This window comes from Poecilia reticulata, linkage group LG4 (assembly GCF_000633615.1).
Source record: "Poecilia reticulata strain Guanapo linkage group LG4, Guppy_female_1.0+MT, whole genome shotgun sequence".
NCBI lineage: Eukaryota > Metazoa > Chordata > Actinopteri > Cyprinodontiformes > Poeciliidae > Poecilia > Poecilia reticulata.
This window is the reverse complement of record NC_024334.1, coordinates 26,489,056-26,504,120: the sequence shown is the minus strand read 5'-3', so window position 1 is coordinate 26,504,120 and position 15,065 is coordinate 26,489,056. Positions and strand designations below refer to the sequence as shown.

The window sequence follows — 15,065 nt, the reverse complement described above, 5'->3', positions numbered from 1 at the left end:
TCAATATTTGGAAGTAGTGTCCCTATTCTTATGCTTATGCTGCACAGCAACATTTACCTTTTATTTTCAGGGTTTCCATTTCCATATTTAGGCAATCAGAAAATCCATTAACATTTCCCTGTTTCATGGCAATAAGGAAATGTTTGATACTTTGGTACTGAAGCTGAGTGTTCATTTAGAAGCCCAGCGGGCACTGGGCTTTATGTGCACCCACACCACACCCACCCTTGTTGAGTCTGGCATGAGGCAAGATGTACTGCCATAGGGACCTTTGTCCCTGGACGATTCATTCCTGCGTGTGCCCAAAAGATTATACATTCACTGGCCAGCATTAAAAAATCACATTGGACCAATAACTAATTAGCTGGCTCACATTAAAATACAGACTTTACAACCTACTGTTCAATCATCACTGAGGCATAAGTTGGATGTTTAAGAATTACTTATCTGGTGAGTGGAAATGGGAATAAATGTCACTTCAAAAGCATTACCTTTAATTTGGATACACATATTTTGATTGGTAAACATTTTTTGGATGCATAAAATGCCTCAGACTAAAAATCACTGTCATGTGATTTGGTGAATTTCCAGTGGGTATTATTGATTAAATTATTTGATCTTTTTTTTTGTGTTTTCTTTATTACCACTTAATAGGTTTTAGGCAGAGTTACATTTTGAGTAACTCTGAAAAACTTGTTTAAATCACTATCCAAATCTGAGCAGAAACTAGAACAACAGGGAAGCCATGTAGCTTCTCTGTTGCCGGATGTCTAAAAGAAATTATCTGAAGCTTGAAGAAAATCATTATAAAATTAGAGAATTCTTAAGAAACAAACTCCAAAGTTTAAAAAGAAAAAAAATCAAAGAAAACCAAAGTTAACAGTGTGCAAAAGCTCAGACAGCAGGGCAAAAGTTTATCTCAAATAAGAGGCTTTATTCTGCCTCAAGTGATGGGCAAAAGCCAATTAGTGCCACCGGAGACACTGAATTTTCTAACTATTTTATATGCAACAATTCTTTACCTAGTAGTTTCTCTTATATTTTAAAGACATCTTTGATCTATAACCCGATAAACACCATTCTTGGTATTGTGATAAAGATGGATCAAACAGAGACTTTCCTTGTATATTAATCATTTGTGTAAAACATTAGTTTTACACTTTTTACCTTGATGTCATGATAATTTCCATCTTAGATTCTCTCCCCATCACTTTTATTCTTCAGTAGGCTCTGTAACAATTTGACTCTATGGTGTTGTCCCACAGCTCAGTTACAAAATGTTAATATGAAAAGCATCTACTCTTTCCGTCAGAGCTTTGGTAGTATAAACTTGTATTTAAGTACTTTATTGATGCTTAATACAAAACATCTGTATTGAGGTCAGCTGCTTCAACATTCTTATGTTCCATTTTACACAAGATACTACATCTCTCGAAATAGACAAACGGGATCTGCTTGTGATCTACTGTTTACAATATAAGGTATATATTGTTGCAATATATGCTCTCCTTTCGGTCAATGGAATCTTGGCATTTCTGGGCAAAAGCTCCATTAACACCAAATTTTACGACTGACTTTCTCCTCTTCATCAGTTTGGTCATCCTTTTCATTTTCCCTCGTCATTTCTGCATCGCCTTCATTAACACACTCCAGTTCAAATTATCACATTTTTGTACTGTGCTTCTTATTTGTATTTATGACATTGTATCAATGTTGTTTTTGTATACTGTGTTGTCTCTTTATGGTTCTGTCAATAGAAATTAGTATCTTGCTTAATCTGGTATATTTACGGCAATATTGTACTCTCATTAGTATTATGCGACCCATTTAATTTAAGGGCCTGAACATTTCTAAATACATAAAATTTCTCGTTCTGGCTGACCGGAGCTGGCTTCATAGTACTTTGCATACATTATTACCCAGGATGCACTGCAGTGTAAACAACCTGTGGAAATATTTTATTTAAATTTATAAAAAACTTCTAACAGCCTTCAGTATTTTTATTTATTGTTTTTACATCTGAAATGTTTCTCAAATAGAGCCTAATGTTACAGCTTATTGTGGATCTTTTTAAATCTATTATGGCACCAATGCTAATTGTTAGCAATGAATTTGTGTGTTTGTGGTTTCATGCACGTTTAGCCTTAAAGATACGATTTGAACATCACTTTCGTATATGAGCAAAGAAGCCATTTCTTTTGAATTAAATATTGTTTCTCTATCTGCCAAATGGCGAAGACATCCATGGTAGGAAGAATAACAACCTTAGTTAACTTTGTGTGTATTTTGTCAAGCAATGGTGCTTTTGAGGGTTCCATTACTCAATTTACCACTACTGAGTATTGCTAGTCATTCAATACTCCTTCTGCAGATGAAAATAAATGTATTAGAGACCCTAATACATTTGAAGTGGACTTCCCTCCTAGCCCTGACATTAATATAATTTCCTAAGGTTTATGTCCTATAAATCTCATATATCGTTCAATCTGTATTTAACAAAAATACATTACACAGCTTGAAAGATAATAGATTTTTTTTTAAATGTGCCTTGTCTTTCAAGCGAGCAGGCTGTGCACAACAAAGAAATACATCTACAGTATGTAAAATGATGTGTTGCTCTCTTGAATAGGTGAAACAGTTAAAGTCAGAGTGGAGCTATATGAGGGAGAGATTGTATGTCAAAAGATATGCTCCACGGTAATGGAGGAGTGTCTGAGAGCTCATGAAATGATTCACTGGCAAATTCATTCTCAAGTATTAATCAGATAGTACCCGCTTGGCTTTTTAAAGAAAAGGACTGAAAAGAAACTGCTTTCACATATCGGCTCCCCCAGGAGTGCTTAAAGTAAAAACATTTGTGGAAGAAAAGATGAATCCGACCATTTCTTCCACAATATACCACGGGTGAAAGGCATATAATTTCATGTATGAGCACTCATTCCTTCACAATTTTTCCTTCAGACAGAATGATGAAATGAAATGAAAGCAAACAGTTTATTGTTGTTGGCATAACAGTGGTTTGTTTAACAGGAACACAGTCATTACACAGTTGTTAAAGCACTACAAGAAAGTGACACAGATGGTCAGATTTTGATAATTCCATTGACCGTCTCTTTTGGACTGCAAATGGAAATGGCCATATTGAGTTCCCATGTAAATGGATTAAAATGGCGAGTTAAAGTGTGCCTCTGCTCTCTTGCTTGGCCTAGATACAGCAGCTCACTTCAACAATTTAAAGTCGTATTCTTTTCAGAGGAAACGTGTGCGGTATAATCACTGCTGCCATGGTCTCTCTCGTGACAGACAAGCTCCTCCTCTGCCATGAAGCCTTTTGGAAGGGTTTGGCATAACTTTAAAGTTAAATTAATGTAGCTGCAAGTATTAGATGTGTTGGACACCAGAGCAAAAATGGGAGGACACTTAGGGCCCCAGCTATCGCTTCATTTTGTGTTAGTCCATCACGATGAAGAACAGCTTTGCTTTGCGACCTACATTTGACTCACAAGACTCATTGGGCACAACTGAACACAGCTTACTTGTTTAACTAATTACAAAGGCATCCTGTCTACATAATCATATTTTGTACATCCATACATAATTGTCACAAAGCTGAAATTTAACAAATAATTGTGACTGAGATACCTCATACTAGCACAGATTCTCTTGAATGCTAGTATGAGGTTGAACCACCTCATAAGAAATGTTGTTAATATGGAAATGATAGTGGTTATTGCGGATTGGTTGGCTGCATATCAAAAATGAAAATCCTCTGCTCCACCACATTCCAAAGGTGTTTATTGGACCAACATTGATAAGCCCATGGTGACATGGATGGTTGTGTTTAACAAACCAGTTTGAGGTGATTTGAGCGCTATGAGATGACACTATGATCCATAGTCATAAGAAGATGGATACAGCACAGTTAAAAATGGGTGGACAACTCAGGTAGGCTGCAGCTTTTAAATGACAAATGATGCGTAACAGATGCTAAGGGGCCCCAAGTGTTTTCAGACAACGTCTTCCATGACATTGCATCATAACTACCAGACTGAGACATTTATACAAAGCAGCATGGAGTCATGCTCTCATGCTGTTTTCGGCGAAGTCTGTCCATCATAACTAAAACAAAGAATCGTCAGACCAGGAGACATCTGTCATTGCCTGATTTTCATGAGGTTGTGTGAAATGTAGCATCAGTTTCCTCTTCTTAGCTGACAGGACTCATACATCGTATTGTCTTCTTCTCCTATAGCCCATTTGATTCAGGTGTTCTGTGTTCAGAGATGATATTATGCCTTTCTTGGCTGCAGTGAATGGTTATACGTCTTGTCCTGAGACTATGCAATAATTTTGTGATGACATCAATGAGGCATTTTCATCCACGCATCTTCTCCTCACCTGATATTTTCTCATTTTCAGAGCTTTCACCAACAATCATGCCATTAAAAAAGTCCCTTTAATCTCCTTTCCTCTCTGTTGTGATGGTCGATTTGAGCATCAGCAAGTCATCTTCATCACATATTGATGATGGGTTACTACAATGACTGACTTGTTTGCTTCCATGCAATATGACAGATGTATTTAATAAAGTAGTTGGTAATTCTATATTTCTGTTTAAATAAGCTACAGTCTACATGGATATATGTAACTGTTGGCATGATCAAGTATAAGACCTACTTTTGTGACATTTTACCCATTGACTTAGGGAGGAAAGGGCCCTCGCAGGCTTGGTTTTGACGCACTGGGTTGAACATTTCATGGTCTCACACTATTCCATCACTCAAATGCCACCAGTGGCTCAGCCTGAAATGAGTTCATAAGTTAATCAGTTTGAGCCTCCTGACTTCCTTCCTCTGCGGGATCAAACACAGACTTCAAGTTCCCCATTTTCTGCTCATTCTCTAGTCACTTCATACATCCTAAAAAGGATGACAAAATCGAAACCGGTGGCTGAATCTATGACAGAGAAAGATGTGATTTAAGAACTCCCCAAGAAGTGCTATTGAAATTATAGGGTGGTTCCAGAGGTTGGTGTGTTTAACCATCAAAGCGAAGAATAAGTCCTTGTTTAGCAAACCAGAAGTAAGATTTCACATCGCCAAGAAATCTCCTTGGAGTTTTGAAGCAGCAACAGCTCCAGGGTTCATCTATTTCTTTTTTATTATTATTTATTTTTAATTCATGCAAATCTCAGAGCATTGGTGCAGTGGAACATGTTGTTTATGAGCATGTAAAAGCTGCATCTTGCTACAGAGACTTTAGTCCTTATTGCATGGGGAGGGTTTGTCTCCATTCCCTGTCCTTTTTGTCCTTGCATGCATTTTTCTTTTTTGTTTTACGTCTCCATTCTGTTAATAATACATGAATGTCCTCTTTCCCTTCCCCTCCCTCTTCCCCTCCTCTCCTCCCCTGTAGCAATTATTGAGCCCACCACCACTAGTGCTGTCTCAAGCCCAGGTCAGTATATGTCACTATACTGTACACCAGATTAGTAAAGAGGTCCGCTGCCTCATACTAACCCTAGTCAGATTCCTCCCCTCCATCTTGGTTAATTTCAACTGGCTGGCTGGAATGCCTGCTGGGTGTACAGCTTTATTTATGTCATCTGTTGATTTTATTTGCATTTTTTGCTAATTTTTGTTTAGCTCTTAATCTGGCCACATTTACTTCCAGCAGCCTGCGTCATTGCAGCTTTACGCCCCCTACCTTTCATTACAGCGCCCATCACCACCACCCTTTTGTGGAGCGAGCAGTAAACATCATCAAGTGGCTGTTCCATATTCGTTTTGGGTCTTTGCTGCTTCTCATAATGCTAATGCCTTCGTCTTCTTCTCTTTCTGGCTTTTTACCACCACTCCCTGCAGTACACGTCACAGGCAGGACACTGTCGGCGGTAAAGGGCCTTGGTTGTAAGATTGAATCTCTTGACGTCCTTGTTCCTTTATCACTCCCTTCCTGTCCAATACTCTTCCTCTCACATTTCTTTTACTTCTCTCTATAGCTTTTCTTTCTGCTCTTTCCTTGTTTCTAGAACAATCAGTTGGCGCTTTGCCACTGTCTTTCACCTGATATTCTGCTTGTGCTGTTGTCGTTGCTACACTTTCAATGTCACCCTTGTTTTCCCTCCTTGCTCTATTCCGCTGCTTCCACATTCCAGCCAAGAGTAATCCCCTCTGCCTGGTCGTCTTTTCTCCCTTTGTAATGGTTTTAAGCAAGTCTCAGAATGTAATCTCTTTTGCCGGTTACATTATTTTTGCTTAATACTTTCCACGTGTCAAAAACACAGACACACCGAGAGGCTCTCTGTGGCGAAGACACATTAAAATTAAACCAGGATTCAATAGTTTCCACATAACCACATGCAATAATTCCTATTGCATGATTAATTCGTTAAGTGTTTTATTTATTTGTCGTTTTATTGTCACTTTGCAATCACTTTAGTGGATCGGCACAAATTTTGAATGTAATTATCTATGGAGATTTAGTGAGATCACAAGCACAAGCCCAAATAATCTCACCAGCAAAAAAGCGGCCCTGCATGGCCCTTAACTTTCATTTGATAAGCCCTTGCAGGACAAATGACAATTTCATGGTCCAGAGGAACACCAGGGGTTTCAGTCGTTAAGATAAACTCACTCAGTGGGTCACTGTTCCTGTTTTTTTTCCAGGTAGTTTTTAAGGTTTTTTGTTGTTGTTTTTTTCATGGTGGTGGTGCTCTAAGTAAAATAGGAATTAGTTTAGATTCCCAATACTCATCGTTGGTACTGTGTCCTATTTATTGTTTAAATAATTTAGATATGTTTTATGGACAGACTACATATATAACTTTTTCGCTCTTTCTTAACATCTAGGAAGAGATGTTAAGAAAGAATGATGTGTATCATTACAAAACCTATTTTATGCAAATAAATAACTAGTCTTTTAAGGTTAGACTAGCACTAAGCTTTTTTAATATTGATTTTGACATTAGTTATTACAACAAACAACAACAAAAATCCTATTAAATCAGCCAACAATGTTTAAAAATTTGGCTTTTTCATAAGTCATCAATTTCCTTGATATCGAAACAAACGACACCAACAAACGTAGTACTCCATACACATTTGTGCCACAGTTTATCTACTTATCAGTCACCATTAAATGCAGTTTGTTTATAGACACATAAATATGTCACAGTTAAGTGGCATTTACTCAAAATGTTCTGTCAATTCAAAACAATTAGAACAAATTGTGATGTTTGTTACAAAAGCATGGAACTTACTACAGTGAGCTACAGTATTGATCTTACCACTGCTTAAAGATGTAAAATTCCACCCTTCGCCTTTCACAACAATTTATGGCTTATGTCTATAAGATTGAATATACAATCCCTATCACCCATGGAGCAAGAAGACTGGAGTCCAGGCATCTGTTATCAACTTTGACGAGAATGGTCAACAAAAGTCAATGGTCAGTAGACAGTCCCCTCGTCAGGAGAGGACACAAGACTCTTGGATCTGGCACTGCAGTCAAATCAAAATCAGAGAACAGAGAGGAAGAAGATGATCAGCGTTCTAAATAATTCCTCCTCCTCACTCTATGATGAACTGTGGCAGATGGACATCACATTCAGCCCCCAATTTATCCCACCAAAGAGCAAGACAGAGCAGTGCGGCCATTTATTTGTGCCCACTGCCATCAGACACCTCAACAGTCAACAAGCCCATAGCCAAAGCCAGCTGTGCCCCCTCACCTCCTCTGACTCCCACTCAGCCAGAGCTGTCACACTTATTGCTCTCTTCTTCTCAGCTCCACATTCAGATTCACTGCTCTGCATGTGATAACCCTGAGTCATAAAGAGTAGTTTCAGAAAATGTTCATTGTTGCCATTAAGAGTTTATCAATACCACTGTTGTGTCGCCTCATTAAGCGTAGTGGTAGTCACACTAAAGATTACATAGAGAATGAGTTTTCTTTATATGAAACGACGACAAAGATGTTTTTTAATTTTACTTTTTTTTTTTTTTGGCTACAGCGTGAAACATCAGCATGAGTTTTCTTGTCTCCCTTCTAATCAATCCTAACATTGCTATCTTTTGCAACATGATGTTTGGAGCTGCTGTGAGTTGACTGTCAGAAACAAAAGAAGACAAGAAATGACTGTGGGTGATACTGGCTCTTTTGTGTTCAGACAAAAAACAAAAGCAAACCAGTCTGCGATTCTTGCTGAAAGGATTGTATGGGTGTGCATGGGATGTTGTTGTTTTGCTTTTATGATACACCAAACATCCTTAGCCTGTCCTATTATTGGGATGATACTGAGCAGCCACAGAAAAGCCCATCGAGTGGCATGCTATATCATTTGTTTAAGCCATGACAGGCTTAAGTGTAAAAGTGACAAAATGTGGTGCTAGTAGTCAGGATTTGTCATTTTTAGATGCTACAGGACTGTCTTCTTTATTTCTAAGCAGAACTAAGCAAACTATCTCCTGCTTATACAGATGAAAATGGAAGTTTACCTCCGCTATATAGAGACAATCTTTTTTCTGACATTAAATCAGACCAAATATTGTTTTCTATTTACTATATGCCAAAATAATAGGCAAGATTTATGCGTTTTTGAAAACGTAACTTATTTTAAAGCCAGTTGTTTATGTACTTTATTTGTAACTCTGTTACTTTGATCAAACGTATTATGCATCCTTTACACAACTCAGCTCTTCCCATACATTTTCTATGAATTAACATCAGAGCTTTGCAGTATCTACTTTAAAACATTGCCTTTGTTGTCCTTACACCACTTCTTCATTGGTATGCATGAGGTCATTGTCCATTTGGAAAACACATTTGCTACCAAGCTAAAACATCTTGGCTCATATCTTGAGCTGTTGCTTTCCTCATAATGTGTTCTGCAAAGTGAAGCACACCAGTTGCTTTTTACAGGCCCTCTCTTGGCCTCCTAGGTTTTTGGTTGGATTTAGTCCGAGTTGCTTTTAATTTAACTTCTTTATTGACAAAGCTTTTTTTTCTCGTCTTCTAAATTAAGTTGTTTATTTTTGTTGTTTTCTAAAAGAAATATTTATACATTATGTCCTTGTGTCCCTTTCCCTCCTTTTTGTCACAATTCCTGAGCCAGGTTGTGACACAAGTATAGACATTAAAAATAATCTTCTTTCCTTTCTTGACTTCTCCTCATTTCTTACCTTATAAATATCATGCATGTTCACACCTGTCAGATAACCATAGACAGAAAGACAAACCATCTATTTTTCTACAGAATCTCTGAAATCTTTCATGCCTTGAAGTGATTGCACACTGCTGCCAATGCACAGTTCTTTATTTTAATGGAATAGAAGGTCATATGCTTTTCTTAACTTTAACAAATGGATTTATGTACATTTCCCAAAATGTAAAACACAGCTGAAACACTCTAAAGCAGCTGGCCTGACGCCACCCTGTCAGCCAAATGAAATGTAGATCTGTGATTATAGCATACACTCTTACAGACTGCTACCTCTGTTTATTTACACGGATTACTTGCAGCTGGTAAAAGTAGTCTTCTCATAACTGTGCTGAGTCACAACTATTGTTTTTCAAGGCCCAACTCTGCTGGCAAGTTGAATGACATAAGCATTTAACATTATCTAACTCTTCAGTGTTCCTTGGTCCTTTTAGCCTCCATCATGATTTAAATTTACACACTGAGAGTCTAGGGAAAGAAAGAGCATCCTTGTCCAACTTGACTCGAATTACTATTTGTTCTTTTGCTTCAAAAGAAAAAGAAAACGTCATTTGTACATTTTGATAGAAGTAATCACTGAAAGGTTGAAGATGGTCTGCATCTTAAAAGGTTGACGTGTCTCGCATTATTTATAAGCATTTACTTGCCCCTCCTTTGACCCAGCATGGAGCCTAAGGAGATGAGAGGAAAAAGATCAATGAGCAGAAAGCCGATGTCTGTATATGTTTGAGAGAAACTCATAAAAAATGCAAATGATTGAGCAAAGCCCACAGATTGAGATAAAATACAAACTGCAGACACACATTGCTTTCCATCTTTGTAAAGCATCTGAAAAAGCCTGTAGGTTACCAGTGTTATTAGACCTTGCTCTTATTGCTTTAGACTGAAAGAAGGTCATGCATCATATTTCATTTCAATGTCCAGGGCATAACATCAAAGAGATAATAAAGTATTCTTCTGAACACCTCTGAAATTCAAGTTTCTCTCTCAGCTCCAGGCTCGGGATGATGTGTTAATCAAATTATCCTTGCAACCATGCAAAGCTTGTACAATTAAATGTTTATTTATGACCTAAAATGGGCAATTTGTCAGGTATTTGTGCTTCTAATCATTTGTTCTTGTTCCATACTTTTATCTGATAAAAACTTTCTTAAGGCACATTTTGTTGTAGTTGTACATGATTATACCACATCAGTAATTATATGTCCTTTGCTGCAAAGTTTTCCATTATTCTTTAATCGGGTAACTAACTTAAAATACCCGTGATGGTTTCCTGAGCATTTAAAAGGTCTCTCACTCTGGTCCAATAGAGTGGTCAACCATATAAATCAACAATGTTAGAATTATTGATCAGACAAAAGATCCAAAAGCGTTAAGGATGCTGAAGTAGACAGTGTAGATGTTGTGTATAACTCTCTTACTGGTAGCTAATCCACACAGGACCTCTGAACTGGAGCGATTGCTTTTTAACAGACAGCTCAGAAAGGTTTTGGTTTTAGCAATACAAATACATATTGTTCATTTATATGTCTGCAGTCAGACACACAAGCCAAAAGTGCTGTTAAGGCATGTCAAGTGTCAATTATGTGTAATAGCGAAAGCGACTGCTAACTGCTGGGGTTTGTGAGTCACTCCTGGATAATGTGTGTATAAAAACATTTCACTTATGAATTATTGAATACGATGGAGTGTCATGATTCAACAAGCCTTTACTCAGGTCTCCGATGAGTGGGCTTGTGCTGTACGTCCAAGAGGACTGGACTTGTTGAAACCAGTGTGCTAAACTTCTCGAGGAGATTCTAAGGCAAACAAGCCAGCATCTACTTCACCCGGCATGCTTGTCGCCAGACACGCTGAGCTACCCACAGATAATCCGTTTTGGCAGTGCATTTTCTCCCAGTCTTATCAGTTATATGGTAGCAAGATCAAGAACCGTGCAAACAACTTCCACACCCTCGGAGCACCGCCACCTCAGCTCCTGGCCTGCACGGTTTGTTTTGACTTGATATGCTGACCTTCATTTTTACTGAGCGCTAACTCCACCATCACCTCTGGAAGAGTCTGATAAGCAGATGGTATGTCATCTATCATACTTGACCCCTTGATCCCTGGACGATGTAAATAGACAATAGATTTTGTCCTGTGGACCTAGAAGCCTGCAGCCTTCTCCAATCAAAAAAACAACAACAAAAAAAGACAAATCTTCTTTAAATGATAGGATGGAAAGACTCATAAGCATGCTTGAAGTAAGACCTGCATCTCCTCCTTCACTCAAATGAGAATTCTATTTCTAATGAAAAGTAAACAGAAACACAAAAGCCTCCAGTGCCTGCATGTAAAATATGCATAATGCACATAAAGGCAAATACATCCGGCTCTTAGTGAGGCTAATTTTACTGCTCGGAGCAGCTTTATAGCATGATTCTCAGAAATATCAAAGCTTGCCAGAGTTCATTTAATTGATCAACAGTTTTCCTTTTGAAAACATTTGCTTTACCATACTGTGTAAATGTGTTTTCCTTAATTACTGTAATCTTAGAATAAGATTGCCATATGATCCTCTGTTTTCTTTCTAATGAGTATTAATCGGGTTAGATCAGTGTGCAGTTGTTTGTGTAATATAGTCATTACAAGCAAGAGTCTGCTTTCCCGTTGATGCTCTAGCATTTTATTACAGTTCACTATCTCACACATTTACCTAATGTGGGAAATAGCCACACTAAAATAGACTTTGTATTTCATTCTGCTTATAGGATGCTATAAAGCAAAGTGATGTCTCTTTCATCTCTTGTCTTATTTTTGCCGTAACTCCAGTTACATCAAACATGTCAAACTCATATTTATTGCTCCGTCCAACAAAGTTGTTCACACTTTAAAAGACTGCAGTCGAACACACTGGGATATTAAAATTAATCCACTCAGTGAAGGTGTACTTGAGCATTAATCAATTTTTTCCTAATATTTTCCAGACTCTCATAAAGCATTCAGAATACGTCCTAGTCATCCACAGAGGCCTGCTTTCCTCCTGTCCCTCTAATGTTAACTACATAAACAGATTGTTATCCTTATTTTATGGGACTTAACCTTCCCTGTTCATTTCTGCTCTCTGCACACACTCATTTTCAGGGCTGCCATTCACCAGTTTGTCAGCCTCTTGTATAAATGGTCGTGGCGTGCTCTCTCTCCGTCAGCATATTTTACTTACCTCACATCTCTGTCAGAGCCGCTCTGCTTCTACCTGTCTTTTGCCAGCTTTGTCTGTTGCTCCCTCATACAGTCTCTCCTTTCTACGTCTGATCACCTCTCCCACTTCACATCTCGTCGGCGGTGCCAGCCATTAAATGCAGAAGTGGTCACATTGCATCCCTCATGCACAGAGAGGAAACGCAGCATTAAACGCAGAATCCATAAGTGTCTTCAGAAGAATACGGAAATTGTTTAACAGCTGTTTTCTGTCATCTTGTCTTTCATGGATATTTCTCAGTATTTATTACAGAATCACAGTGGATATTAAAACCGACTCCTGCTGGAGTTGTTAAATTGTGCCAAAAAATGTTGTTCTTTCATGTGTTTATTCCCACAACCCATTTGAATTCTCATTGCAGGCAGTCCTTTTATCCCTGTCGGTCACTTTTTTATATTTTATTTTTCTTGGTATAACTTTTCAGAGTTTGCAAAGCACCAGATCCAACCAGAAGATGAAAGCACATAGTGAACCGTAATTTCTTGAAATCTATTACATCTGTCACTATTATTTGATGTTGCATTTACAACTTTGATTTCAAAAGCCTGATTTTTTTATTTTATTTTTTTCCTCCAGTTCTGAAAGTTTTCAAATAAATAATACAAGGCCGCAAAGAGAAACGGCACTACAGAGCTTTGGAAAATAAATGTAAATCTTAGGCTAACTTTAATTGGCACCTTCACTGCAGTCAGGGTTATTAATAAGACAATTCAGTTGGAAAGATGAGTTTTTGGTGCTCTGAACAACAGGCAGGACTGCGCGGCCAGCGTGTGAGAGCTGAAGCAGAAAATGGATAGTCATTTCCTTCTACAGCTGCCGTAGAGATTCAGTCTTGGCCTATAATTGAGACACCAGGGTATATTCTGTTTCTGGACAGACTCTAATGGTTAGTGCATTAAGGGGGATGATTGAAGAAAGCCACAAACTTACAGTGGAGGCCACAGTAAATCAGAAAAGATGGCTTTTCGGCCAATTTGGAGATCGTAGTGAGTTCACACTGTGCAGGGCTTTGGGTCTGTCCTCTCTCTTACTACTACTAAGAGCACTCCTTTGAGGAGTTAAATGAGTGTAATTTTAAGGTAAAAAAGTGAGCAATTTCAGCAGTAACGGAGAAAGAGCTTTGGACAGGTACTTGTCTTTGAAAATGTGGATAATGGGCTGTTTTGCGCTCTGTTGGTAGTCAAGCAGGTCTTCACTGTGATTCTTGGATTAAACTCTTCAGGAATAAGGACTTGCAGCAGTTTGTATTTTTCATGATGTCTGCTGGAGTTGTGCATAGTCTTGATTCTCACCCAAAGCATCTGACACGGTTCTAAACTCTTCTTGTTCCTCAGCTGACTCTCACTCATTACAGCAATAAACTGCTCAAATTACATTCTAATACAAGTATTTCTAATTTCTTTGTTCTACACAAATCACACATACTTTTGATCTCTCACTACAAAATTGAGGAAGATACTTGGTTTAATTAAAGAACTTCAATGTCAGTATAACTAAAAGTTTATGGTACACATATTTGTACTAAAAATATCCATGTAAGCTCTTTGTGTTTGATAAGCAGCTGTTCCAAACAAATACAGTGTTGTTTTATATCCGAACATATGCCTATGTGCAGAACAAAGTGTGCCGTGCAACATTCTGTAGCGAAAAAATAGAGAACTTCCAGATGTCACCAAACTGCTAATTCAGAACTTCAAGGTTTCTTATTCATCTGCAGTGGAAAAAGAAAGGTGGACCACACAAAAACCTTTAGTCAACATACAGATTTTTCAACAGCAATAAGATCCGTGTCTCGCCCTGTACTTAATCAAAGTATGTACCTGAAATGCCAAGGTAAATGTTAACATTACTGGCCCAGGAGAAAAATCTGCTGTCATCCAAATAGCTACCTGGAGTATTTGATGAGGAGAAACTCCATATGTGCTATAGAATGCAAATTGGAGGAATTTTCATTGATGATCATATTCTTACTCTTATAAGAACATGAGAATGAAACATGTCTTTATTCTCTTATTTAATCGTATTTAAATTATTCTTAACATGGACGTTTTTTAATAGTTATGTTCTTGCATAATCTATCAATCCATTGCCTCTGCTTTTAATATTTAATATTTCACTTCAAAAAAGTACAGCCAAATCTCCTGTTAGATCTCCTGTTAGTGCTTATCTGTCCACTTTTAAAGTTGTAGATCGTAATAAATTCATCTTTATTTCAGGAACTAAAAATGATTGTTTGCTACTAACCAAATAAAAAAAATCTATATGTTAATTTATTATTTAAGATCTAGATCTAAAGGCACCAAAAATGTTTCAATCCATAACTTTATTTTATTTGTGTGGCACATTTCAGCAACAAGGAAGTTCAAAGTCCTTTTCATAATCATATAAAAAAAATGTCAAATACATAACACTTTTAATAATATCATTGTGTTTTTAGTATGTAGTGTCGAAGTGTCTGCTTTAAGTATCAATTTGAGACTTTGTATCTGCTAACATATATTCTTACTTTACTCTGACTAGTTTCAGGGACAAAAAAAATGTAATCAGGACATCCATTAACACTACGTTTCTTTAAATTATTCTGTATGAAAGTAATTCATA

General features: G+C 37.5%; 1 protein-coding gene across 2 annotated transcripts in view; it reads left to right on the top strand.

Annotated features, from left to right (window-relative positions):
• The window catches only part of negr1 (neuronal growth regulator 1), a 171,883-nt gene that overhangs the window by 136,952 nt on the left and 19,866 nt on the right, over positions 1-15,065 (top strand). The window contains exon 7 of one of the 2 annotated variants that reach the window (XM_008408103.2): positions 5,416-5,457. The exons of the other annotated variant lie outside the window; for it this stretch is intronic. Coding sequence (XP_008406325.1) covers positions 5,416-5,457 — 42 coding nt within the window. The remainder of the gene's footprint in view (positions 1-5,415; positions 5,458-15,065) is intronic. 2 annotated transcript variants of the gene reach the window in all.